Source organism: Lates calcarifer, linkage group LG8 (genome assembly GCF_001640805.2).
Source record: "Lates calcarifer isolate ASB-BC8 linkage group LG8, TLL_Latcal_v3, whole genome shotgun sequence".
NCBI classification, from domain to species: Eukaryota; Metazoa; Chordata; class Actinopteri; family Centropomidae; genus Lates; species Lates calcarifer.
The window spans coordinates 7,172,127-7,199,111 of NC_066840.1; the positions used below are offsets into that span (position 1 = coordinate 7,172,127).

General features: G+C 42.5%; 2 protein-coding genes across 8 annotated transcripts; both read left to right on the forward strand.

The window, feature by feature from the left end:
• Positions 1–4,996: 4,996 nt before the first annotated feature.
• Positions 4,997–11,962, forward strand: stc2a (stanniocalcin 2a). The gene is made up of 4 exons (XM_018675534.2): positions 4,997–5,462; positions 7,639–7,781; positions 8,450–8,661; positions 8,894–11,962. Exons 1-4 carry the CDS (start codon positions 5,324–5,326, stop codon positions 9,258–9,260), a joined length of 861 nt encoding a protein of 286 aa, XP_018531050.1. The 5' UTR covers positions 4,997–5,323; the 3' UTR covers positions 9,261–11,962.
• A 3,600-nt stretch (positions 11,963–15,562) lies between these two features.
• On the forward strand, positions 15,563–26,204 carry LOC108882817 (cytoplasmic polyadenylation element-binding protein 4). Of its 7 annotated transcripts, none has more exons than XM_018675535.2 (12): positions 15,563–15,714; positions 16,654–17,773; positions 17,876–17,974; positions 18,834–18,927; positions 20,461–20,511; positions 21,232–21,255; positions 21,672–21,848; positions 21,994–22,083; positions 22,197–22,315; positions 22,674–22,788; positions 22,881–23,062; positions 23,203–26,204. In XM_018675535.2, exons 2-12 carry the CDS (start codon positions 16,709–16,711, stop codon positions 23,428–23,430), a joined length of 2,244 nt encoding a protein of 747 aa, XP_018531051.1. In that variant the 5' UTR covers positions 15,563–15,714; positions 16,654–16,708; the 3' UTR covers positions 23,431–26,204. The 7 variants fall into 7 exon arrangements, with proteins under 7 accessions (XP_018531051.1, XP_018531052.1, XP_018531053.1 ...); XM_018675536.2 differs by having other exon boundaries at positions 18,837–18,927; XM_051072202.1 differs by lacking the exon at positions 15,563–15,714 and adding an exon at positions 15,786–16,183.
• The last annotated feature ends 781 nt before the right edge of the window (positions 26,205–26,985 follow it).

A 26,985-nucleotide genomic window follows, 5' to 3' on the forward strand; every position in this document is an offset into this window, starting at 1 on the left:
TGAAACTGAGACCATGTGTCATCACACAGCTCCAGTGGCTCGTGGTTAACTGACACATATATTTTACTTTTAGGTGAAGAGTTTGACAGTTTTGGAAATGTGCTTACTCACTTTCTTGAGTGTTGATAACACTCTCATTTCTGTACAGTTTTTCCAAACTGTCAAACTATTCCTTTCAGGCTCTTTAACTTTAATTGATTGGGTGGAAATTTGACTAAACTATCTTGGTTGAACCTCACAACCTTACCGACATTTCCCACCCCCGGAGAACAATAAAGGCTAATCTGACTATTTATCTCTTTTATGTGCTTTCTGGTAAGCACTGCTTTAATCACTGGCAGTTGTGCAGATTTATTTCTTAGACAGGAGCGGCATAAAGGTCACAGGTCACGTGAGTGTTCAGACTCTGGCCACATTTTGAATTATGTGCCAGATTAAGGATTACAAAGCAGCCCAGACCGTATTTGAAAATGTCATTTGAAAATATGAGAATGGGGCCACTTTCACCTGCAATATGAGTAATCTTTTGCCAACAAGAAGTCAGTGCGTGAGTGTGAGTGTAGCGTTTAGCGTTTTTCAATGAGGCTTCCGTGGGGGTCACTCAGGAGTTATCGTCCAGCAGCTTTCCACCACGCAGTCTGTTGCCGAATTACACCCACATGCTTCCCGTAAAGTAATATAAGAAGTCTGTAAACTGCTAACATTAATTGCTGTTACAGAAGCCTCCCACCCAGTGAAGCAACCCCCCCCACACACACACACATTCACACACACACACACACACATACACACACACACACCCCAGCCTGGCCTCTCTGTTGTGGTTTCATTGGTTGATCACTCGCCAGGGCCCCAGGGGTCCCAACTCAGAACACATGTCTGCTTTCTGTATGTTTATACTACAACAGTCAAAGTGAATGAGTGTTACTGCCGTCAAAGGGCACTTGTCTATTTTCTGGAGAGTGTCACCAAAAGGAGACAGCGCCATTATACAACATAAACATGAAACTGATTCTTAATACGGCTGAAACAATACAAATCAAATATAAACATAAAAAATATCACCGCAGCTGTCATGTAACCGACTGCAGCAACCAGACCGCGACAGTCCTCACACTTTAGATACAACATGTTTGTCATCAGAGGCAGTGACAGCTCGTGTTCAAATATTCAAGTGGCTGTAAACAGATACAGTCAAACTGCGGATGACAAGTGTGCAGAGGGTGAAGGTCTTCATATAAAATGCAACATGACCCTGGCCTCTTTACAACACGTACAAATAAACTCCACCTTTAAGCCCTATGCTCGGATAATGAGAAATAGGAATGTGAACATCTGCAATTCCATGACAACTGATCAAACTCCAGCTGCTGATGACAACCATGAGATGCGGTCAAAAGCTCCAGAATAGCCACTAAATGAAGGCTGAGGCTGATATTGCTTATTCAAATTTGAACATATGTAAAAAATTATGCATTTAGATACTGCATGTTTTAAAATAGGTAGCAGTTGGCCTCTGCCTGCTCCCAAGCTGCAAACTGCTCTGGAAAACCTGAATTCGAAGATTATTTTAAACCTAGTGAATAAAGTTTTAAGTCATGATGTTCAGTCATTTGGTCAGTCGAACCACTGAATGTTCTTGGTGTCAGTGCCAAAGCTTGGTGTTTTGTGTGGCATTCAAGTGAAGTAGTAAATACACTGTGCTGTCGAGTAGCCACCACCTTTCAGTTATTCACTGTCAGTTTTCCTGTGGAACATGATTTTAAACGTACTATTCACCTGCTTGTTAAACCTGCTTGGCAGTTTGGAGTCGCACCCATCATTTCCCAACCTCAACTGAGTGTGGGCTGTTGTAAACAAAGTGTACAGTACACCAACTGTAAAGCATGATCATTCTCTCTTGATCTTGGAAACAGTCGTTTGACAAATTAATGAACAATAATAATGATAAAAGAAATTAACTTAAGGTCCACTTATCAGGCAGGACTTCCTCTGCAGATGGAGATTTGCTTGGTTGTCATGGAGATAGCTTAGAGAAGTTATACTAAGATATGTCACTACACCTTCTCCTGGAAAACCATGAAATGTTGCTGAGGGCTGCGGAAAAAAAGCTAGTAAGTATACCTTGAGCGTTTTTTTTTATTATTTTTGTCAAAAACTGAACAACTGTAGTTTTGTACACAGTAAGGATCCATTCTCAGTTGTCACGTCAGTCACGTGTATTGGGTTTGTTGTAAACTAATTAACGTCTGTTAAAACAGTAAATAACAACAACAATAATTCTGATATCAACAACAATAACAGGGATGCAAAAGTCTTCAATATTTGAATACTGCCAGGTAATTGCTCTTGGCTTTGATCACCTGCAGTTTTTCCCATGTGACTTGAATGCAGCACCAGTAGGCAGCGGTGACGCACATACTATTACAAGCCTGTGGTCCACTGCTGCGCACTGATTGGGCCAAATCGAGGGTGTGTGCACAGCGTGGGTAGTTTTTAACAGACGTGAATTGACCAGGAGATTCCAGTTTGTGGTATAGGCACAACTGGAAACACGACAAACCCATCTCCAGACGCGTGCCACCACCACCGCCGCCGCCACCGCCGCCACGATGCGCTACACCCTCCCGTGTGAGCCCGCTGGGAATCCAGTGGACTTTGAGAATACTGCTGCATTGCAATTTCCGCTCTGCGCTCCTCAAGCATAAACCAATTTGTGGCTCACTAACTGGAACAACTTTTTTTTATTGAGGAGAAAAAGGTTTATAGTGATGACATATTAAATTTAGATTACACCAGACTAATATCAAGTCAAAACGTTGTGTTAGAGTAATATCATAGGCATGGAAGTCAAAAGTAGGACAAGATGATCATAAATTCATGGCAGGCAGAGTCTACCACATCCACCATAAGAATATAATGGGAATATTGAAATGTTGAGGTTTTCTACGCTGCACCATCTCATGGCCAAAATACCTCCCATTTCTCAGCTGTGGTGACTCCTCCAAAATTCATTCCACTGACTGAAAACCTCAATTAAAACGATAGATACTGCAGTCTCAAGATAATAATTATCTATATTTAGAGCTATAAGTGATCGTCATTTTGGTTAGGTTAGAGTGGGAGTCCAATTCCTGCTCTAGGCTAATTTCATTGATGGTCTAAATATAGCCAGGGTTTTAAAGTTTTTCCAGCAGACAGAGCCAGAGCTTCCCATGAAAAAGGATTTTATGAAAATAAATGAAATGTTATGATAAACAGATTTCAAAGTCACAGATCTATGAAATTCGGGCCGGCCACAATCAGATCCCTGTTTTGTCTGTCTCTTCCTCTGTCTGTCTCTCACACACACGCACACGACCGCCAATCGTTTCCCCATGTTCATTTACGGGGCGTCTGAGCAGTGGCGTAATGTGTTTGTCTCTGGGTCTGGGTTTTTCGGCCGGGGCCCTCACGCCTCAACCCCGTCGCACACACACACCAAACCCACCTCCTTGCTCCTCATTATTCTGCCACTCGACCTGAGAATTTTAACAGTAAACCACCAGCGATAAGAGAGCTGCTGGTTGTGGTTTTGGGAGTTTGTTTGTCATCTCGGTTTCCTCCAGGTGCTCCCACAATCCACAGACATGCAGGTTAGCTGAAGAGAAAAATCTGAATTGCCTGTAGTTGTGAATGTTGTGTTAGGCTGTTTGTGTTAAGCCTATGACTGCCTGAAAGATTAGTCAGTTGAATCTTGGGTGTATTATGATGAGGCTGCTCTATTGCTATGTTGTAATTAAGAATATAAGAAGAAACAATTAGTAAGAGTGGGCCCCCTAGAGGCATGGGACCCAAGTGCAGTTGCCCACCCTGCACCCATGATGGTCATTTCCTGCCATCAACACCATCTCCTGCCCACCAGCAGCTCCCCCCTGGCGTGGTAATCGACGCAGCGACTCACGGCCTCGCCCTCGCACCGCCAGCTCCTATAGAGGCCTTTATCGGAATGTAGAAACACCATTAGGTCACTGGAAACATTTCGAAGACAGAGACTTTATGTTCCTTCAGCGGGCTCAGTCTGCTTGCAGTTATTCCACATGGCATCCTCAAGTGTTGCTCTTGAAAAAGATTCCTCTAACGTCTCCAAATGTGCAGCCCTGCCAATGTTGGTCCTCTATTCTTAGATCACTCCCTGTAGTAGTGGTTAGCAGACCTCATTGTCACAGACTAAACTGGGCATTGTGTAACAGACCTCTTCATATTCACTTCCCCATAAAAACGTTAACACATTCTATTTATGGGGAGGGGGGGCATTCGATTGTAAGCCCACAGTTACTATGGCAAAATCTCAAGATCAATATAACATTAATAAATTCTCATATAAAGTTCTGTTATCCTGTTTGTCTGTGTATCATTATTATTAAAGCACTCATTTCAGGATTATACCAAACAGTTCGCTTTCATTGACTGTTTCTGTTGTAACTTTTCACCCACTTTCTGTGAAAGAAAGGACCACAGACATGTTGGAAGCTGTAGTTAATTTAATTACTACCTTGCATTAATGACTTAGTAGGTTGCAGACCCACAAGCTAAGCCCATTTTATGTAGAGTACTTGGACATCATATGCCTCAATTTTCTCCAGTCTGTTGGCAAGCCTGGTATTTCTTGTTCCTCCCACTGCTCTCATACATAGCCTTGTAGCCTAAATAAGTGCTCCAGTTTTATGGCAAAAACAGACTTTCTGTTGACTTTTCATTGCTGCAAGTGCAACACCAAGCAGGAGCTGTGAGTTATCTTCCAATATATGCACATCTGACCTGTTGAAATATCATTATAATGACCTGTGTGGGGTTATTGGACGTCTGAGGGTTATACTGGATATTCTATATGACTGACATTTGCAGATTTGATTTGTGAAACACTGCTTGATTATCCAAGAGCTGTCACAGTCAACTCACTCGTGAATATTGCTTTCTAGCGCCAGTTTTATGGCAAAAAGGGGACTTTCACAGGACACTCCCCTAAAACCTTGGACGTGGATGCCTGCGTCTCTGATTGGTTGTGAAGCCCCGACCGACAACACCTGCTTAACTCCTTCATCCAAATTGACACCCGGGGCTCTGAGAAATATAGGCAGCATCCCTTCCAGCTCATGCATTCAGTCCCACAGCTGCCCCATAAGACACCAAGCCGCAGCTGCGCTGATCACTGATCCAAGGTGAACCCTCACTCACACACACACACACACACACACACACACTCACTCACACACTCTCACTCACACACACACACACGCTGCCGGATCTTTGCTGGGAATTGAAGCGCGCCGTCGGAGACGCAATGCTGGTCAAGCTGGCCGTGGCTCTGCTGGTTTTGTCAGTGCTGGAGCAAGTAGTGGGATCGGATAATACTGATATTCACGACAGCCCCCCGGAGAAGCCCGCGAGCCAGAAAGGACGCCTCTCCCTGCAGAATACAGGTAAGAAATAAGTGTCAGTGGAGATGACAATGTGGGGATTCTCGGTTGGCGCAACTGCTCGCACATCTACGTGGGGTTTGTCCGGACACGTGTTTCTGTGGCTGCAAATTAAACCATGCAGGAGACACGTCCGGGTGGCTTGAGCAAGCCGCTGTTTTCAACTTAAACCCCCGGCGCTACGCTGCACGAGTGACCCTTTTCGATTACCCAGAAAGACGATATCCTGTAAATACCCTCAGACAGAAATTCAATATGTTAGTAAACTATTAATAGAATGGCACAAGGTAATAGGTAATGTATACGGCAGCGCATCTAGGTGTGCGTGCGTGCGCGCTGGTGGTGTGGGCTACGTGTGTGCGCGCGTTGTAGGTAACAGTTTCAGTGGTTTTCTGGAGGAGAATGAAAATCAGGCTTTTGCATGTGTTGTGTGAATGTTGGGTGATGTGGTCAAGCGGGTTAGTGGAGCAGCAATGGTTGTAGTAGTGTGGTGGTTGGTCAGCGCTGGAGGCAAGCTGGAGATAATTTATTGAGCCAGTCCTTCTGGAGGGGGGTAGGGTGGGGGAGAACTTAAATACCATCAAAAAGATTAGAAAAGACAAGTGTGATTTTGAATTAACGCAAAGCACCAACACCACACTGGGCTGCTGCATTTTCCCCGAGACTTGCCCGTTTACATTGGCTGATTTCCTTCCCTCATACACAGCATGATGACTTGCGAACCCCACCATGTGAACCTGTGTCGGAATATTAGAGCATAATTGTTATCTTGCCTCCACGCTGAAAAATAGGGATAAACTCCAAATGCAGGTTTCACAGCAGAGACCCTGGTAACACCACTGTGTAATTCAATGCACGTTGCGGCCAAGCTCGTACGATCCAAGCACATTCCCGTGATGCCAAAACAAGCACTGCTGACAGCGGCTCACTTTTCCTGCGCACTAAAGTTCAACTCCGTGCCTACAAACCCCGCAGCAGCTCTGCCCCCCGCCCTCCTTCTGCTGCTGCTGCTGCTGCTGCTGCACCCCCCTCCACCCCTCCCCAAACAGAGGCTCTTTGTTGACAGGCGTGATTTCTAATAAGTCACATTTAATCCCTTATTTGCCGTGGTCAAAGACAAAGTCTTCTTAACGCAACTGGTGCGCTCTTCCGACTCAAGAAACGTTCTCACGCCCATCAGTTATCAGCTCCAAGATAAATCACGCGTGTAATTATGTTTTACTTAGGTCAACAGTTGGGGTTTTCGTAGCCAAACTGAAACTGTAAACGGGCCTGCTGGCTCCCGACCTAACCTGCAATTTGCCATATTAAGTTGGAAATAAAACACTCCTGACAATGTCACACAGGGTAAGCAGCAGTTTATGTGACAGGTTCCCTGCTGGTAGTCAGACATCTCATGATACATGCTCTCAGACAGCAATGAGGGCTTAAAAGAGAGACCTTCACTTTCTCATGATAATGTCTTTTTCCTCAGTTGTGTGTTTTATTCCTGTCTTTAAAGGCAGCAGTAAAGAGAAATGGCACTTGAGAGTCAGCTAATAGTATGTGGGAGCTGATATTATGTATTCACATGACATATACTTAAGTTTTTTTTTTTTTTGCCTGCCTTGCTGTTGTTGTGCCCCCGCTTGTAGTTAATGATGCACCCTTAATTCTGTGATTTCATTATGCAATCTCAGTCTGTCTACAGATGCATTAATGAGAGACTTGTTGATGCACATTTTGCCTTCTGACAATAGAAATGACTGTGTTTGTGTTTCCTCTACAAGTAGTCAAGGCTGTATCTGCAATGCACCATCCCATCTCAATGCTAGGCAGTGCAGATGGATTGTGGTGCAGAATGACACAGTAATATCTCTGTCACCAAGTGTTCCTCTGCAGGAACCCCTCAGCTTGGGAAATTAGACTTCTTCCCCCCCTGCCCTGCATCTCTTCTCTCTCTCAGGCGAAGAGTATCTGATACAGACTCTAGGCCGTGAACACATGAGCGACCGCCCGCGTCTGTGGAAATAGTTATACGCCACATCAGCTTTGTGATTCGTGCGGCAATCGGTGCGAGAGTGGAGTTATGCCTTCAAGCCGTATGGTCTTCATTGCCAACACGCCTGTAACAATCTGCTGCTGTCTCTGCTGTGAACAGATGATAAGGTCCCTCCCCTAACCTGTTCTCTCTTTCCAGCTGAGATCCAGCACTGCCTGGTGAGTGCAGGGGATGTCGGCTGTGGTGTGTTTGAGTGCTTTGAGAATAACTCCTGCGAGATACGAGGGCTACAGGAAATCTGCATGACGTTCCTGCACAACGCTGGCAAATTTGACTCTCAGGTACTAAACTAGTCTGTCTGTCTGTTTGCAAAAACCGTATAACTGGAGGCAACATTCCTTTTCCTTCTCACTGGTTCGCTGCTCCAACACTCGTCATCCATGAACAGATTTGTTTACTTGTGCGTTTTTTTCTCCTACATACCTCCAAAACATATCAGTTTTTCTACAAGTGCAATCAAACATACCCTCATCTCGTAATCTGTTTTCCTCTCTTGGGGAAGTTCACTTCCCTCTCATTGGATTGATGCATGTACAGTTAGGACCAAGGGTCACGAGCCAGCTGGTTGTAAGCCAAGTTAGCTCCCTTTTCATACATAGTGGAGGCTGAAGCCCTGCCAAGCCAGGCCTGACTGGGGACTTAATATGTCTATAGGGTCACATACTAGGAACTTACATCTTTGGCAGACAAATCCAGAGGATTTCAACAGAGCAATAACAAGATTTACTGCCATTCGTGCAGAATTTCACCTCCCCATTCAAATTCTGGAGTGTATAGTTACAGCCGCACATATGCTCCAACACTGTTCAAACAGGTGCATGGCATCTACAAAGTACCACAGCTATTATGCGTAAGTAATAGCTGTTTCCTTTAGTTAATGCGCGAGCCCTCAAGTTTCAACAGCATCAATAAGGGTTCGCTCAACAGGTGTGTCCCTGTGTGTACATAGGGTAAGTCCTTCATCAAGGATGCTCTGAAATGTATGGCACATGGGCTACGGCACAAGTTCAGCTGTATCAGCAGGAAGTGTGTGTCCATTAAGGAGATGGTGTTCCAGCTCCAGAGAGAGTGCTACATCAAACACAACCTGTGCTCTGCCGCTAAGGAGAATGTGGCCGTCATGGTGGAGATGATCCATTTCCAAGATCTCTTTCCTAAAGGGTGAGTTCAACTTTGGACAGCATGTTTGAGTATGTTTTCTCTAGGCTTGTTCGTTCTCTTTTATCCTTGATTGTTTACCTTCCCCGGACTCTTCTGCCAGTTTGTTCTGTTCTTCCATGTATAGTAGTAGTACAATTCCATTTATTCCTGTCATTTGCTAGAACTTGATGTATCACGCTTCCAAACATTAAATCATAGGCGTCACGTGAGTAATCTGCCTCTCTCTGCCCAGTCCATATGTGGAGTTGGTGAATATTCTCCTGAGCTGTGGAGAGGAGGTGAAGGAGGCGCTGACACGGAGCGTCCGGCTACAGTGCGAGCAGAACTGGGGGGCTCTGTGCGACAGCCTGAGCCTCTGCTCCTCCCTCGCCCCATCTCCCGCGGGCTCTGCCGCCGAACACCACCGTCGCCCTTTGCCCTCCCACCCCGAACCAGAGCAACCTCGTCCCCCGCGGCAAGGCGACAGCAAGGACAAAGCTGGTAAGGCGGGCTTTAACGCTCACCCGCGCAATCGCAGTCAGGGGCCGCGCCGCCAGAGTCCAGAAGCTGGAGTGGTGGCTGAGCAGGAAGACCCTGAGGCCACCGACATCCGGAGGTGAAAGTGCAGGAGGCTGTCCCGGCTTTGACCGCCCAGCCCACCCCCCCACACTTGCCCCTGACTCCCTACACCATTTAAAAACCACACTTGCAGACTTGTGCACACACACACACACACACACACACACACTTCTCCACACATGCACACACACAAATTCCCAGACAGACTGAGCAGAAGGAAACAAGCCCCGACTTTTCCTGTCCTTATTCCGCCCTCTCCAGTCATTCCAGCAGTCCCACATGGTAAACTTGCAGGGTAATTGTGGTGTAGCTTGTAACGTTATGCCAGACTGTAGGCCACAGTTTTTTTTTAAATTGAATAATAATTGTTATTATCATGATTATTTCAACTGTTAGGACTATTTTGGCTCTAATATAGCATTTCTCAAATCATACTTACTGTAAGATTTGATTATATTTGTATTATTTATTTTATTCTTTATGCAATGTTGAAATATCAAAATGTACATAGAAATATACTTATCTATATTTATATAAACATGTATAAATATAGTTACAATATGCAATACTGATATACTATAGTTGACATAGTATATGGCGTGCTGTCTGTTGTTCTCTTCACAGTATTGCACCCATCACACATTGGTCTGTAGATATGTAACATACACCATTAGTTGTTTCAAAGTGGGAATGTGTATTATAATTATAGATACTTGATGATTAAATACAAATTGTACAGGTTTCAAGTCCAGTTCTGGCACATATGAATTGTAGTGCATGATGGCCACAAAGCCAACAAACTTGTGCATTCTTAAAGTGAAAATCCACTCTAAAGAGGATGCAAATGTAATACTATGAATATGGACAGTTATTTCACCCTTTGTATGTATTGACCATAAAGCTAGAAATAAGAGAGCCAGGGCTGATTTCTGATGTCATCAAGCACGGATGTCTGGGCAGCAGTGAATGGGAGGCTAACACAGCAGACACCGTTTTATGGACTTTCTGTTTCATATATATCAGTGCTACTCTGACATGTGTCTCATTTGGATGCGAAAAGTGTCACGTTCATTGTCAGCTTCAGTGACATTACAGTTTAATGTTGCGTGTATAGCTTCAGGAGACACCATTGTTCTTGTTCATAAATAATCACTGAACTGTCAAATGTTATATATATATATATATATATATATACTCTTTGAGTTGGTTTTCCATTTTAATTGTCAGCTATCAGTGAACTGCAGCAAAGAAAGGATGTCCAATCACATTTTGATTCTTTTCAATGTAAAAAAAAAAATCATACACATCGAGGTGCCTAAACTTGTTATTGTCCACAGTGACCGCTTCTCTGTGATTTAAGTGAATGGATGATACTGTGTCATTGGGAGATTTAATGTTGAGCTATTTTACAGTGATGTTGAGCCACAAAAGTCTTAGATATTGCACTTTGGATGATTGTCGGTTTGTGCTGGACTGCTGCAGGTTGAGAAATGAGACCAGGTTACCAGAACAGTCGCTCTCTAATCAGAGCATCTTTCATTTGAGTAAGCCTGGTTTTGCTTATCAACTACAGCACCAAGCCCTGTATCCCCACATGCTCCTTAGGACCAGATTGAGTCCCCCTCTTTAGAGGAGCCATCCTGACCTTTTGCAGTGTCCCAGTGGCCAGGAAAGAGGCTTGACAGAAATCCTCCAGATCTCTGGCCACTCTAAATTAGCCCTTATTCCTCTCTGGTCCCTTACCTAGGTCAGGAGAGACATGAAGGCCTGTTATTCTACCCGTTAGAGCCGCAGGCAACGCAGCGAGGACCCAGGAACTGGGTTAAGTCCACACACGGGGGCTCTGGCGCTGTTATTCTAAATGTTATATTTACCGAGGCCACCAGAGAATTCCTCTGGGCCACAGCCAAGAGCCAGCAACACAGCGAGACAGAGAGGAGTGGAGCAAGAAGGAGAGAGACATACCCAAGTTTTTTTCTTTTTTTTTATGTGATGACTGACTCTGTCTTTACTTCTCCTGGAACTCTTCTTCCCTTCCTCCCTTTCGCCACAGACACAGGCTTTTTGACCATTTCAGGCCAGTCACATGCTTTAGCTGTGGAGGTGCAGTTTATGAGCACATTACACCACATGCTGGGGAGCGCTTGGTGCAAAGAATAAATAAATAAAAGTAAAACATGCTCAGATTTTGTGGCTCAGTTTAGGGTTTTTCATTTTGTTTTATCCTGATGTACTTACAGTAAGGTAATGTTTTTACTCCCAATCATTTAGAGACTCTTATAACCTCAGAGGGTTTGAATCATCAGTGAGGCTTTCAGGCTGTTTTTTTTTTTTTTTTTTTAATTCTGTTGTGGAAGTTGGGATTCCTGTGACATCCCAGCATGAGACATAAGCTAATCCTATTGAGAATGTACTGTATGTGTGTAAAGTGACAATCTGTTCAGCTCTCTGTCATTAGGTTTGATATGGCTTTTTGTAATATTGTAGTGGCTTGAATGGCTTTTCTTTATGTGTTCAGAGGAAAATAAAACTAACCACGTTTTCCTGTATTGTTAGTGCTCTATATCGCCACATTATGTGTTTTCCTCTGTTAAGCACAACGACTCTGCTTTCACCAATGAAAATGCAGAACATGGTCTAGAAGTTTGTAACTCACTTGTAACACATTCTTAAGATCCTATAAATATCTTTGGACTCATGAAATCAGATGTATCTTGTTATCATTAAAATATTTTTGTCTGTATTTTGTACATCTTGTGTCTTTCAATATAATTTTTATTTCTGTAGAAGTAGAGTATAAAATTTGTGAACAGATACTATCTTACGGTGCTGCAAAAGTGTCTCCAGAGGTAAAACATTCAACCAGCTCTCAGCAGGTTAGCAGAGACGGCCTCGTCGTCTCAGGTATACACACAGGTTAAAAGACACCCCATTCTCGTTTGACTTGCCGCCTCTTTTCTGACAGTGAAATACAGGCTGTGTTTAAAGTTTCAAGGACTGGAAATATCCTCTCTATCGAAAGGCCTAAACATTTACGTCAGCGGTTCTGGATTGTATGCAATGCTTGGGGTGGGTTCAGGGTGTCAGTTTTTATGAGTTGTCCCGACAGTGTACATTGCCTCACTAAACATTTAGACAGTGCTCTGATTTGAAAGGTAGACTTCCAACTGTTGTTTTTGGTGCTTTAAGTTATTCTAGTGTCAGGTTAAGTGTACTGAGGGCGGTTTTCTGCGTGGCTGTTTGGCCGTATATGGGAGTTTGATAAACTTTTCCAATTTGTCCACAGTGTGACAGGGAAAAAGGAAGGCCACATGCCATGTCACAACACATATATACTGTTTCTGTAATATCAGCACCTCTGCACAGTCTGCCATAGCTGTTAACAAGTCATCCATGAATGTGTAGTGACACTAAATGACCACTGGGTGGTGACATCCCTCTGTTTATTAACAGAAAAGCAGATGGTGGAAGCAGGTGCAAGTATTTGATTTTTAATAGGAGTGAGCTCAGTTAGTTAATTGAAGTTGCAAATTCTTCTAAAGCTGAAATGAATAGTTACATGAAGTGTCTCAGATTTTCATTTGACTTTGGAATGTAAAGTGTCTTAACTTCCTTTTATCTGCCTTTCTCTTGGATTACAGGACGTGCACAAGAGCACTCCAACAATGAAATTCAGGTTTAGTCATCATTAGGAGTACTACACAGCCTGTGAAAGCAGTTATTTAGTTTGGGGTTTGAGACTTTCAGATTCAGATTCATACTTTATTGTCACAGGTTACATTACAGGTAACATTGACCACAGAAAAACACAACCAATTTACACAGGGTAGCAGGGTGGGTCCACTGAAAGGTCATATCAATTTGCATTATAGGAAATCCAGCATATTGGTTTGTGACCCAGATTAGGAACTGAAAGTTATGATATCTCATCTTCTGCTGCTTCAGTTTTGATTATTATCTCTCTCCTGTGAGTCCTCCATATTTACATGCAGTACTAAATAGCTGGAGGATCTCTTTGACCTCATCCTCTAATATACACTTGATATATAGCAAACACCTAGACCATTTTCCTTGTTTAAACAGAAAGGGCAGACTGGATGACTGTATCTCACCTTTTTTTCTCTGCCCACAGATGTAAAGGGCAGTGTGAGCCATATGCCAAAACTAAACAGTATGCTAACTCTGTCTGCTGCACACTGTTGGTGTCATGCTATAGTCAGGCGGCTGATAAGCAAGGCCACAGAGCATGAGGTGAGACAGTCTCTGAGACCAAAGCGTGTGGGAGAAATTATGCTGTGTCACACTCGCCTTGCTGTAACAATACATTGAGTCTGAGATGGATGACCTCCTGGCAAAACAATGGGCTGCTGGCTGGACCAGAGATCTCCCAGCTTGCATGGTTGGTATGGCAACGGAGCTCTATCAATATGGAGGCGGCAGAGATCACATCTGAGAGGAGGCTGAGCTGCGGAGAGAGACTGCGCCTCTGAGCAGAGAAACCTGAGATAGTCAGCCCTGGGTGCTTTGTGTGCCCTGTGCTCCAGTGTGAACTGATGAATTAATGACTGAGTGCCTAAGTTTCATGGTTAAATCATTTAAGAACCATCCGGGGTCAGTGGGTGCACCTCACTTCTGTCTCCTGTTGGCCACAGAGCGATGGAGGTCTTATATATTTATCTGAAGTTAGTACAACAAAAAATGTATTTACACTGCCCTGAATAATCATGTCTACCTGTTTAGGAGCTTAAAATGAGTGGAACCTCTGCAGCACAGCTCAGTTTCACTGGGGAATACAGAGTGTGTTGCTTCCAGGGAGGAAAACGCTGACGCCATTCACTGTGCTCGAGTTACTGTCAGCCTCAAAAGCCCTATAGTAGACAGCAGCGCACATAAGATGGTGGAACACACATTTAAGCACACAAATATACCCGTGCTATAGTGCAATACTAACCTGAGAATATCAAACCAGTAACACCTGGACCAGCAGTTATTTTTCAACAAGAAACCAGAAGCTCAAGACAAACAGTGCTGTGTTGTTAAACCACCCCAACAGGCCCTGCAGCACATGGGAGTGGGGTGGGGTGATTGTGTGCTGCTGCTACCACAGGATAGAAATAAAGGGTGGGTCTGCCTTGGGGGAGTGGAGCACTGAGTTAACAAGGCTAACCCAACAAGCAAGCAGTGAACAATACCTTTAAAAAGATGGGGGCAGAAAGTAACTGAAATTACATCACTTTCTCAGGTACTTCTGCTTTTTTTGAGTATGTTTTAAAACCAGTTCATCCACTTTTATTTAAATAAATTCAGAAAATGGACTGCAAGTTGGAGTATTCTTGTTAATACAGATATGGTTAGAATACCTAATATGCCTTGTCATAGTGACCACAGTTAGCTGAATGGTGTTTACTACAGTTTAAAAGAGTTACTTTTGCCTAATTAGGTTTAATACAAGTAATTTTACTCCTGCTTGAGTAATGTATACTGTGGGTCCAACATGAGTACTTCTTTTAAACCGGATACTCTTTCCTCTCCTGGTGAGTGACTGTCAAGGTTCTAATGAGTCAGCTTCAGCAAAGAGAAATGCACACCTGTGTGAGGCTCTGGCCTGCAACTTGACATTAGATGAGGGAGACCACATAGTATTATCTGTATTCTAGTAAGTGAAAGAATGATATGGTGGTATGATTGGCACACAGCACAGATTGGACCAAAGTAAAATTAATCAGGCTCTCAAGCTCGATTAAGCGCTGAAAATAGCAGCAGCTTATTTTGATGAGATTGCTCTGCCGTAATTTGCTGTGGGCTTAGGTTATAACAATCCGACAAAATCCAACCATGTCTGTCTATCTATCTATCTATCTATCTATCTATCTATCTATCTATCTATCTATCTATAATCTATCTAAAATGCATTGCTTTTCATGGCCTGAACAACTGCTACAGGATGAGGTGAGGGGAAAAAGACATTTGTTTAGCCAAATCAACTTATCTGCATTTGGAGGAATTGGTTGCCAATACTAGACCTCAGATTTTAACCCTTTGCAGTTGGCTTACAGTATTCCTATATTAAATAGTTTTTAAATCTTGGTTGAGGGTTTCGATAGAAATTTCCTTGCATCATTAATGTATTTTCTTTTCCTTATAATAACTCCTCCCATTGATTTGAAGGCATCCTTATTTGGGAGGAGAACGTCTTGAGTGCATGTGCCATTCATTGAGAAGGAGTGCTATGGGAGTGACCTAACTGAAATCATCCAATCAAGTGTTAGATTTTAGCCAAAATGGGCGGGGCTTCTGAGGGAACTCCTGACGCCCAGTGGCTGGTGGCTGATGGCCGGGGCGGGGCTTGTAGACGGAAGTGTCTCCCGACTGGTCCAGCTGTCATCTAGAAGAGAGAGGAGACCATTTACACCGGCTGCCTAGGAAATGCACAAAAAGGAGAAACGCTAAAATATGGCAACATCAAAACGATAAGGTCATGACGCCGAACTGAAGGTAGCTATGCCCGACATGTCACCAATTACATATGTTTGTCGATAGTGTGCGAACGGCGGTCGAGGTTGCGTTACGTTATTTCGAGATGTAAAAATGATAACAGGGATTGGTAGGCTGTGTGACATTGAACATACAGGACACGAAACAGACGAGGTCGTTTAAAGAGCCATACACCATTTCCAACTTGTCATGTTCTGGAAATTTTCCGCCGTGCTGTCGTAGATAACGGTGCCGTGAACGTTAACGAAAATTCGAGGGACGTTGAAGCCGTTGAATGCGTTTATTGCTTCTCCGGCTGGTGTGCAAATATGCTACAACGTCTCTGCGGTTGTCAGCTATTATCCTAGCCTAGCGGCTCGGTGAAGGGAACTACCCCAGATTCAGAGCAGACAGGAGACGTCATCAACATTTTCCTGTATTTAAATGGTTGCGTACGAGGAGGTCATTGCTGAAAAGGGAAGATTATTCGGTAGGTGTCCACGCTGTGAGCCACCGCAGCCCCCGAGCGTTCACAGATGCAGTGTAATGCATAAACGTACTTTGAAATTGACTGCTTGGACCTGCATGATTAATAGGGCACATGGAAGGTGGCGGAGCAGCTGTTAGCTTGCTGCTAGCTGCGTAACGACCTTTGGAGACGTCAGCTTTACCAGCTCAGGCTGTTAGCTGCCTGCGCTGGTTAGGCTGGGTGTTTTCCGTGGTCGCCTGCGTGCAATCCGAGTGTTATATTTCATCTAGGCCTTCCATGGCCAAGCGAGTCAATGATTTAATCTCATTGATTGCATCACAAGACCAGACAGGGTCCAGCCCAAGCACGTTCACTGCGTTTGGCGAGGCTTGGTGTTTTTTTTTATTTTTTTTTTAAAGGTGAAATAGTCTTATGCTTTTTTTGTTACCCCTTCCTCTCCCTTCCCCTGCCCTCCACAACCCCCTCTTTAGGATAAAGAAGACGGTGAAAGCCAAAAGTCAACTGAAGATTTACTGGGTGTCCTAAATGGGGGACTACGGGTTTGGAGTTCTGGTGAAGAACAGCAGTGGTAACAAATCTCCTTTCCCTGTAAGGATCCCTCCTCACCTCCAACCCCAGCACCCTCACCACCCCTCCAATCCCCCCAGCCCCCCCTCCTTCGTAAACAACACCTGCTCCACCAATGGGGGCAGTGCTTGGCTGTTCCCTGCCGTAGCCCAACACAGTAACATGCAAGATGAGATTCTGGAGTCAGACAAGTCCAAGGCCTTGGACCTCCAGGACATGCAGGAAAAGTCTCAGGTCCAGACCCAGCCTCAGGCCCTGTCTCCGGGCCAGCAGGAGGCTGGTGGAGGCCTAGGAGAGCTTGAGGGAGCTCTTCCTGAAGATGGTTCACTGGAGAAGGGTTCTCTGGAGAGCAGCGGTGGGAAAGAGAAACTGAGGATGGAATCCCCTGTGCTAAGTGGGTTCGACTACCAGGACAGCCTGGGAATGGGTACGAGCTGTGCACAGTCCACCTCCTCCTCATCTTCACTGACCAGCTTTAATAACTGGTCCCCTGCTGTCCCATCCACCCAGTCTCCAGTGGTCGGGGAAGACGTCGGAGGGTTCTTTGGCCCGGCTGGCTCCAATGCCAACGGTCCTCCCCTGCTGTTCCCAAACTTCTCCCACCACGCCGGCCCAGGCTTTGGAGCGGGGGGCAGTTTCTCCCCGCAGATTGGACCAGTCTCCCAGCATCACGCACCCACACCTCACCCCCAGCACTACCACCCACACGGTCAGGGGGTCCCACAGCAGCACCGGCGCTCCCCAGCTAGCCCTCATCCACCTCAGCCTTCTTTCCCTCCGCATCCCCATCGTACTGGACCGTTCACCCAGCTGCCCCACCTCACTCCTGCCCAGAACAAACCCCCTTCACCTTGGGGAAGCTACCAGAGCCCCTCCACTCCCACATCCACCTCCTGGAGCCCCGGTGGGTATGGCAGCTGGGGAGGCACACAGGGGGTTCGAGAGTACAGGCGGGGGGTAGGTGGAGGCATGACGGGCCTTAACTCCATCTCTCCGTTGAAGAAGTCTTTTCCCAACAACCAGGTAGTCACAACTTATCTCGAGCAGTGATAAATTCTAACAGGTCTTTGCATGCAGTACATTTGGTTAAGAGATTTGTATGAAACTCATCTGTCTGTCCCACAGGTTCCCTCTCAGAAGTTCCCCAGAAATAGCTCTGGCTTTAATCATAAGGGCTGGGTGGAGGACAGTATGAGCCGCAGTGACAGCATCTACCCTTTCCAGGTAACTATATCACATACATAATACTCAGGCTGCTGTTTAGCGCTTACTATGTGTGTTATCTAATTGACAAGAATTCAACTCAGTTGACATTCACTTGAGAACATCAAAAGACTTTGACTGAGGGTTTATACAGCAGCAAAATGTAAACATGGCTGTGTCCCCTCCAGGGGCCAGTGATATTAATCCTGTTAAACATGCTCAACTGTATCAAATTCAACAAATAAGGCATTGAGAAAAACAGGATACGTGACAGCTGAGCCAACTAAACAGATGAATTGGAACTTATTGTGTGTGCTTATGTCTGAGGGCTTATCTAGATCATTGGTTGAAGGAGAGCACTCTTATCATCTGCTCTGATCACATGGCCTTCCTCTTGTCCTGATTTATGAAGTCTTGTGCTCTACTGCAGCTTTGCTTGCTCTCAGCCCAATTAGAAGTGAAGAAACCTCTCTTGTGCTATGTATTCCTCATCATGGCTTTTCTTTATTATTAAATACTATACTAAATATTTATCTTTTCACCTTTAGCTTATTTAATTATAATTTGTATTGACTTGAGATTGTTCCAGGGGGAGGATCTATTTTTCTAGCTCCTTAAGTAGCACATCTTATCTGATGCTGTCAGAAACTGGAGAGAATTGATTTGATAGCAGAAATATGCAGGTGATTTTGTATAACACACTCTGGGATCCATTTTCTGTTGACAGTACTTTCCTCTGAAGATCTCTACGGGGATATTCTCTGCAGTTTTTATTAGCTATGAGCATCATAGAAAACTGTGTCAGGGCTCTTGCAGCCTGTGCTGCTTTAGATGTGATGTGGGAAGTGAGGAGGCTAATTGTTGTCTTCCTCCCTTTCAGCAGGAGAGAACACGGTCCTTTGATGGTTTCAGTATGCACTCTCTGGAGAACTCCCTGATTGACATTATGAGGGCTGAGCAGGATTCCTTGAAAGGTTGGTTCCCACACTAACAATGATGAGGAAAGGATAGTTTTTCTTACCGCTGGCTGTAGATAAATACAGCTGTTTGTTGCACGTATTTGACGGCCAGTAGATATTGCGTATTATTTCACAGTGCTGGCAATTGACTGTGTAGACAGCAGGGCTTATGTTTGAATGTGCATGCAGCTTATTGGGTCCAGAAAATAAGAAGCCTGTGCAGCAGGTGGACAAAATAACAGATGTAGTAAATGCCATTCTGGTGATGCTCACAATGTTTGTTTTTGTCTAGACTTTTAGTGCACTTGATCAGCTACTTCTGATTTGTTTGAGGTTTTGTCAAATTAAAACATTCTTTTTATCAGTGTAAATGGGTATTTACTTGTGATTACACGTCTTCTTTGTTAATGCATGTCATAAATTTGAGACATGTTGTCTTGCAGCATAAAGTAATTTGATGTTCAAAACAACAAAAACCAAATATTAATGACCTTTGCTAGTTTAGAATTATTGCAGAGTCACTGGTGTATGCAGGGCTAGGTATCACATGTACAGCCCCCCCCCACCACCACCACCACCACCACCACAATCCAATAGAATGTGAATTTTAATGCACTAAGAGGATGAATGCCTATCAAACTTCAGTATGGTTTAATATCAGTAGCAGTGAAAATAGCAAAACTGGCACTGCAAGTCCATGTAGATTCTTTACTATACAAGTTTCTGATTTGAATCAAATTTTTTCCAATTTTAAAAGTCAAGTATCACAAGTATTGTTTTAGCGTTGGCACAAAACTCTACACACGTGGGCTGCAATTAAATCAGGTGTTCATTATTAACATTACATGAGTGAGAGCCACTCAGGTTACATTTCAGTCTTACATTACTGTACATTTCTGTCTCATTTTCTGTAACTCATGAAAACAATCACCTGCAGCATTTTTGCAGTGGAGACACTTTGATCTCAGCTGACTCTCTCATTAATAAAACATTGGTGTTCAGTTTTGTTGCAGCCAGTCTCAAAAGAACCCATTTTTCCATCATAGCCGGATTTACTGATGCTAATTTTGGCCAGCTGATGCATGAATTTTCTTTTTTGAAACTTCTCCTTCATCATTTATACAGTCTTCCTGCTGTTTGTCGTGTGTGTGTTTTCCATCTCTTGATTTACATGTCAGGTTCCTCAATAATCTAGTCATAATTTGCATACTTTACACATTCTTGGACTTATTCCAGCATTTTTCATGCATATGATATGACACGAACACAGACTTTTGTTTACATGTAATAACCTGAACTACATTTGCGGCACTGTTTGGTTTGTCCAAAAAATAACTTCACACGTGCCCCAAATACGTGCCATCACAATCCTTTTCCTGATAGACACAGAACACAATACATCACTATAAAACACTGGCACACAACATCAGTGAGTTTGAAGCTATTTATATGTTAAAGGATGAGAAAGAAATTCATGTAATTATTACTCCACTTGGGAGTCATTTCACAACATGGTGTTCTGAGTCCTCTCCTATTTTTGTTATATAGGACGTTACAGCTTCTCTCACCAGGGTGGAGACGGGCCTCTACCTATGAATGGTATGTAAATGACATGCATACAAATATGCAGTGCTGTAGCAGAGGTCAGGGCTTGAAATTAATGCCTGTCAAAATTTTAATGCAAGTCAGGAATTTTATTGCCATTGAGCCATTGCCTTCATTGAGCTCACACAAAATTAAAAAAAACATAAGTGAAACCTACCTACACTGAGATGTACTGTAAAACAAGTGATAAAAATATAAAATTGCTTGAGTCACATGACTGGCTTTATATCTTTCTAAACTGCTGTGTTAGTCACTGCAGTGCACAACGAAATGGCTCACCAAAGGGAGTAGCGGAATAATAATGTTGTCAGAGAGATTCAGAGACAGTAAAGAGCAAATATGTGACACCACAGATATGCTGTCAAAGGCAAATGATGAATTGAATTTATGTTTGTAGTGATATTAAAAATCGATTATGTGTCATGATTTAATCTCTAGTTTATACTGTGATGTCAGTTGCAGCACATGTGCCCATCCTCCATCCCTCATCCATCCATTCAAGTTAAATGTTTAAATAGATGACTTTGCTATTTGATGAAAAGCATTTTGGCTATTGGAAATTCAGAATGACTGTTATTTAAAAGACAGCAGCCATTTTGTCTGGTGAGCCAGCCAATTTTCCAGCCAGAGTTTGTGCATACAGTATTTTTTTTTTAATGATGTGTCTCTTTCAAAAAGCCATCTCAAAAGCTTTTTGTGTTGTTTTACATGCAGCAAGAAGTTATGGCAGAAGACGAGGTAAAGTTTGTGAATGTGTCTTAATTTGCTCGTTGTTATTTAGAAAGCAGTAATGATCCCTGAAATGATTATTTTTTGGTGTTTTGCTTCTGTGTTTGTTTGGCTTGATTTTGTCATTGTCACTGATTATTTCTGCCTTGTATGTTGTCAGGGTGTGAGCGCCTTTATTATAGGGCGTTAAAAGCCTTGCTGCCTGCCAAGACCTAGTAGTGATAATACTCATGCTTTTAATGTGTCTTTAAAAATGGTAATCATGGCTGCTTTTGTATGTATTTCTTAACAATTTTATTAATTTACATCCGATCAAATTTCCTGCTCACTGTATTAGTACATTTTCAGAACAATAAGAATTGTGGTTCTGCCTCACTCACTAGTGGTGAGCCAGTATCTGTAATCCAGATCATTCTCTCCACTAGGTCATTCCTCGCTGTTCCCCATGGAGGATGAGCGCTCTTTTGGAGAGGATGAGTCAGGTGACCAGGGGCTTCCTGGTCTTGGTTCGGCACACTGTTTCCCTCACCTCAATGGTGAACGTGTGGAACGATATTCTCGCAAGGTGTTTGTAGGAGGGCTGCCCCCTGACATAGACGAAGGTAAGGGCACATTACAGCTACAGTGGATGCTTCAATAAGCTCAGTGTTTTATAATCTGTATTGTTGTATATTATAAAACAAACCAACAAAATATTAAGCTTTTTTTCTTTTGCGTCCATAATGTGTATTTAATTTTCTCTTTCAGATGAAATCACTGCCAGTTTCCGTAGATTTGGTCATTTGTTTGTTGACTGGCCTCACAAGGCAGAGAGCAAGTCCTATTTCCCACCAAAAGGTTAGTCAAACCAGTTTAACATGCCATTTGTGCCAGTGTGTTGACTCTACAGCATTGTGATGGTGAGCATTTTCTTGTGTGTGCTCATTGTTCTGTTTGCCAAACCTCTCCAGGATATGCATTCCTGCTGTTCCAAGACGAGAGCTCTGTTCAGGCTCTGATTGACGCCTGCATTCAGGAAGATGGCAAGCTTTACCTGTGTGTCTCCAGCCCCACCATCAAAGACAAGCCTGTGAGTGTGTTACTCTGCTGCTTGTTATCCATCTTGCCCAGCAAATATAACACTAAAACAGATGTTAATGTTATAGACTCCCTAAATATGGTTTGTAGTAAATAAGAAGTTGTAGTGGTATATATCTGATTACATTATGTCACTGGATGTTATATTAAGTGTGCGCACAGCATGAAATGTGACAGGAGTTGATGCATCTACACTATTTTACCATCATTCTAGGGGCTTCATGTAAAAAGCCCCAGCTGCCACCATTAACATCTTCAATATCAAGAAATTGAACCAAAGAAATTTGTAGTAGTAGAGCTTGACTGAGATGAAATTAATGTTTTTTTTTTTTTCATTTGGGTTTTTGTAGGTCCAGATCCGGCCCTGGAACCTAAATGACAGTGACTTTGTAATGGATGGCTCTCAGCCATTGGACCCAAGAAAGACTATCTTTGTAGGAGGTGTCCCTCGTCCCCTACGTGCAGGTACGTGTGTGTGGTGATCATTGAATGCGTTACAGTCTGATGACTGCAACTGTTTAGATTCTATTAACTTGCTTTCTCTATTGGTGTTCCAGTGGAGCTCGCCATGATCATGGACCGTCTGTATGGGGGAGTATGTTACGCTGGGATCGACACAGACCCTGAACTCAAGTATCCAAAAGGGGCGGGGCGAGTGGCCTTCTCCAATCAGCAAAGCTACATTGCAGCCATTAGTGCCCGATTTGTTCAACTGCAGCATGGGGAGATTGATAAACGGGTGAGTTGATCCGATGTTAGCAGCTTCCTGTCTACGTCTTTTTGTTAAATATTTTCACCCTAGCCAACATGCTGCTGTGCGCGCATCCAGATTTTTCTCGACCTCCATTTTAACACAGTCATCTATCCTCCCCCTCTCAGGTGGAAGTGAAGCCATATGTCCTGGACGACCAGCTGTGTGATGAGTGCCAGGGCACCCGCTGTGGGGGGAAGTTTGCTCCTTTTTTCTGCGCCAACGTGACCTGTCTGCAGTACTACTGTGAGTACTGCTGGGCAGCCATCCACTCCCGGGCCGGCCGCGAGTTCCACAAGCCACTGGTGAAGGAGGGAGGGGACCGACCACGACACATCTCCTTCCGCTGGAACTGAGGCGAGAGGGCTAGGGAGGGAGACGATGCAGGATCGGGGGAGGGACTGAGAAAGGGGTTATTAGGGAAGGGGTGCGGGCTATGATATGAAAATTAAATGCACTTTTCTTTTAAGTTAAAAAAAAAAACATAATTTATTTTATTTTAGTTTTTTTAATTGGGCCTTCTAAAAGAAGTAAATGCTAAGAAGAGAGTGAAATCCCATTTATGTTTTGACTTTAAGTGTGCATGAGCATATGGATGCATTAGATTTGGATTTAGACGTTTTCTGACTTGACTGTACTTTCTTTTCTTGTTAGCTGGCAAAGCTGCTTACATTTGTTGTCAAGAGTAACATAAAATTTAAGTGAGGTTCATCATACCTAAATCAGTATACTAACTACAGAAGTTGAGTTTAAGAAGGGTGCATTTTCTTACTTTTCGCTTGCAGGATTAGAGAACAACTGTACCATTTACCAAAGGTTGAGTGCAAATGGTTGGGTTGAACAGAGGAGAAGCGCAGTTTCAGTTGGTTGGACAACTGAGTTTTTCAAGCAGCGCAGTATATAGCATCTGGCCATGTCAAAAACAAACAAACAAACAAAAACGAAATGTCCCTTCAGTCTGGCACACGTGTAGATTGCTGGCATGAGTTTTTAGGTCTTGGTTTAAAAGTCGACACTTTGTAACCAGAAAGGGCAAACCAAAGATTGGCCTAAAACACATCATCAAAAGCAGACATTGATCTGAGGGTTTTCAGGATAATGTTGTGTCCTCTTGTCATATGACAGAGGAAAGGCTGGAGTTGTCTGGAGTTTCAGTTTCTGTGGGTTTCAGCTAATAAAGACACAGCCCTCAGGGCTCAGGTTTTGGCAGTAGTATTTGCTCACTTTATATTGTCAGGGATATTAGCACTGGAAGCTAACATGCTAATGTAGTACAAACTAATGGGAATGCACAGTCCAGTCTCCCTGAGCTGTCCTCATGGTGTACCACTGCACGCTCTACCATGACTGGAGCTTCTATCACAAGTGTTGTGGTTGGATATGGTAGTAGCTAGAATTTGCTGTCACAGAGATAAAGATATTATTTTATACATGGCCTGCTGATTTTTGTACAGTGTTTTATAGCTGATTATTTTGTCATGAACATATATACATTTATTATGCACTACTTTTCTAAATATTTTTTTCAATAGTCATTTTAGGCACATTTTTCACAGATGGGAGAACTCCTTTTGCAATACCTCATTTTTTTCACTTGGTGAAAAATAATTTTGTACCTTTGTTACTAAGAGATCTGCATTTATGGTAAACTTAATTTAAAAAGAAAATGAATGATATTAATATAATTTTCAATTAGCTTTTATATATTTAAGTGCTGGTAAATCTGAAAATTGTCTGGTGCATTGGTGTGATTCTGTAGATAAAAAAGAGAAAAAAATAATAAGGCTATCATTAGCCGGTCATATATGGATTCTCCTCTGTCCTAATAAACATAATTACAGGATCCTAAGGCATGACAAGACCTTTCTAAACTGATTTTGATAGTCTTGAAAATATATTCTGATATTTCGCTCCTAGGTGTAGTAAATAAGATTATCATTAGGGTAAATGTTTTGGCTTTGGTCAATGTGAAATCTTCCCTTCTATCACCGGAGTGGATATCAGCTGTTTGAATATTTAAATCCTCTTTCTTGGACTGCCTGTAAGTTCCACTTATTCTTGGCATGCATAATGTAATACAGAAATAAAATGGCTAGTGTTAATGCAGGACCTAATGTAATGCACTAGATCTCCTTTTTCCTTTTTGACTTTTCTTTTTCTTATCTCTTTGAGATCACCTCTCTTGTAGCCTCTCTTTACATGATGGAGTCTGCCTTCCTTACACAGACATGATGTTTATGCAATCTACACAGTGACAACACTTTGGATGCGTTTTGTAATGTAGAGGACACTCAGTAGGACATAGGTGAGGAGACTTGATCACTTGACCCCCTTTGTGATGTGGCATGCTTTGGGACATAACCTGAATGTGATTTAATGTTGCAAGTTAACTTTGAGCCATTATGTGCAATACTTATTCTTTCCAGAAACAAGTCTCCGCAGTGTAAGTCATTTAATCCATATAAACCATGCAGTCATTTACACATTATTTGTTTCCTATTGTTCATGATGATGTCTGAAAGAAAAAAAAAACTAATTTATACCTGAATTTATTTTTAAACATTAGTTTTGTGCTTATTTACTTATTTTGCTACTACCATGCTACTGTGATTGAAAACATTGTATATACTAGGTCGATAATGTATTTAGCATTTGCTATATTTTCAATTGAAATGTATAACTATCATTTTGATCAGATTTTTGTTTATATTTTTGGGGTGATGTGTTAAACTCGTTGATGTGTCTAGTTTTTCTAATTGCTGTATTGTGCTCCACATTTTCAGATGAAAAGAATATTATGTCTGTTAGTATTACTTGATTGCAAAATTTCAATAGTTTTTAATTGTATGCTGGGAAGGTTATATTTATTAACTTTTTTTTTTTACCTGATATTTTGATTTTTATTAAGTCATTTCACATTTATACGTAAGTTCCAATTTTTATATTTTCTTCCTGATTAATTTACGCTACAATACAGACGTCAGTTTTTATAGTTGGTTTGTAGTATTGAAGTAAAACAAAGATCTAATGTCATATATTCATTTGCTGCCAACTGTTTGTAACTGTATGCATACATTTGAAGTATTTGTAATGTGAGATGTTGAAAGAATAAAACAGCTGTGAGGAAGAATTATACGCCTAATGTTGATTCACCACAATCAAGGCTCTTCCCTTTTAATCAGAGGCCTATATTAACTGACATGCCTCCTTAAGATTTTCTAGTAAATATGAGCTTCATACCTTATGCCATTGTTGTGAGACAGCACTTTTTTTTGGCACATCTGGTGAGTTGAGTTGAATCAGGTCACTGGTATTTATAGGCTGAGGCTTATTTCAGGCCTTAGTGGGTGCTATTTAGCTCACCAAAACCTTCTGCTCTAATAAAAGCCTGTATTTTGCCTAAGTAGACAACAAATGTCATGAATGAGGTCAAAGAGATTTTACAACCCTGATGCATAGAAACATAATTCTGCTTAACAACAGCAGATTTACCAAGTACTGAGATGCTGAACAAACAGTACAATATAGATGAGGTTTGTCAGAATAAACTAAGTAGTGAGTTGACTTAGTTCTTGGCAGTGGTGAATGTAACTAAGTATATCTACTTTAAAAGTACTGTACTTATTTTCTTCCAGTAATATTTTATGTTACTTAAGTACAATTTTGAGGAAGTTGTACTTCAGTATTTCTGTTTCCTGCTGAGACAATCAACACTACATTTCCAAGAGAAACATTTTTATTCTATTGCATTTACGTATAGTCACTACTTGTGTCAGAAATTAAACTTGTAAAATGTGATGTATTGTTTATAGATTACACTGCACTATGTAAGAATTTTTAAATGAGCTCCTCCTCCAACCACTATTAAAATGGTTCATAAATATTAATGCATCTGCAATAATAATAATATA

Bases quoted from the DNA above. Each gene is read 5' to 3' on its own strand.
- stc2a (XM_018675534.2), top strand. From the start codon at position 5,324: ATGCTGGTCAAGCTGGCCGTGGCTCTGCTGGTTTTGTCAGTGCTGGAG. The intron at 7,782-8,449 runs GTACTAAACTAG...GTGTGTACATAG, and splicing joins CTGGCAAATTTGACTCTCAG to GGTAAGTCCTTCATCAAGGA. The intron at 8,662-8,893 runs GTGAGTTCAACT...CTCTCTGCCCAG, and splicing joins CAAGATCTCTTTCCTAAAGG to TCCATATGTGGAGTTGGTGA.
- LOC108882817 (XM_018675535.2), top strand. From the start codon at position 16,709: ATGGGGGACTACGGGTTTGGAGTTCTGGTGAAGAACAGCAGTGGTAAC. The intron at 17,774-17,875 runs GTAGTCACAACT...TCTGTCCCACAG, and splicing joins AGTCTTTTCCCAACAACCAG to GTTCCCTCTCAGAAGTTCCC. The intron at 21,849-21,993 runs GTAAGGGCACAT...TTTCTCTTTCAG, and splicing joins GCCCCCTGACATAGACGAAG to ATGAAATCACTGCCAGTTTC.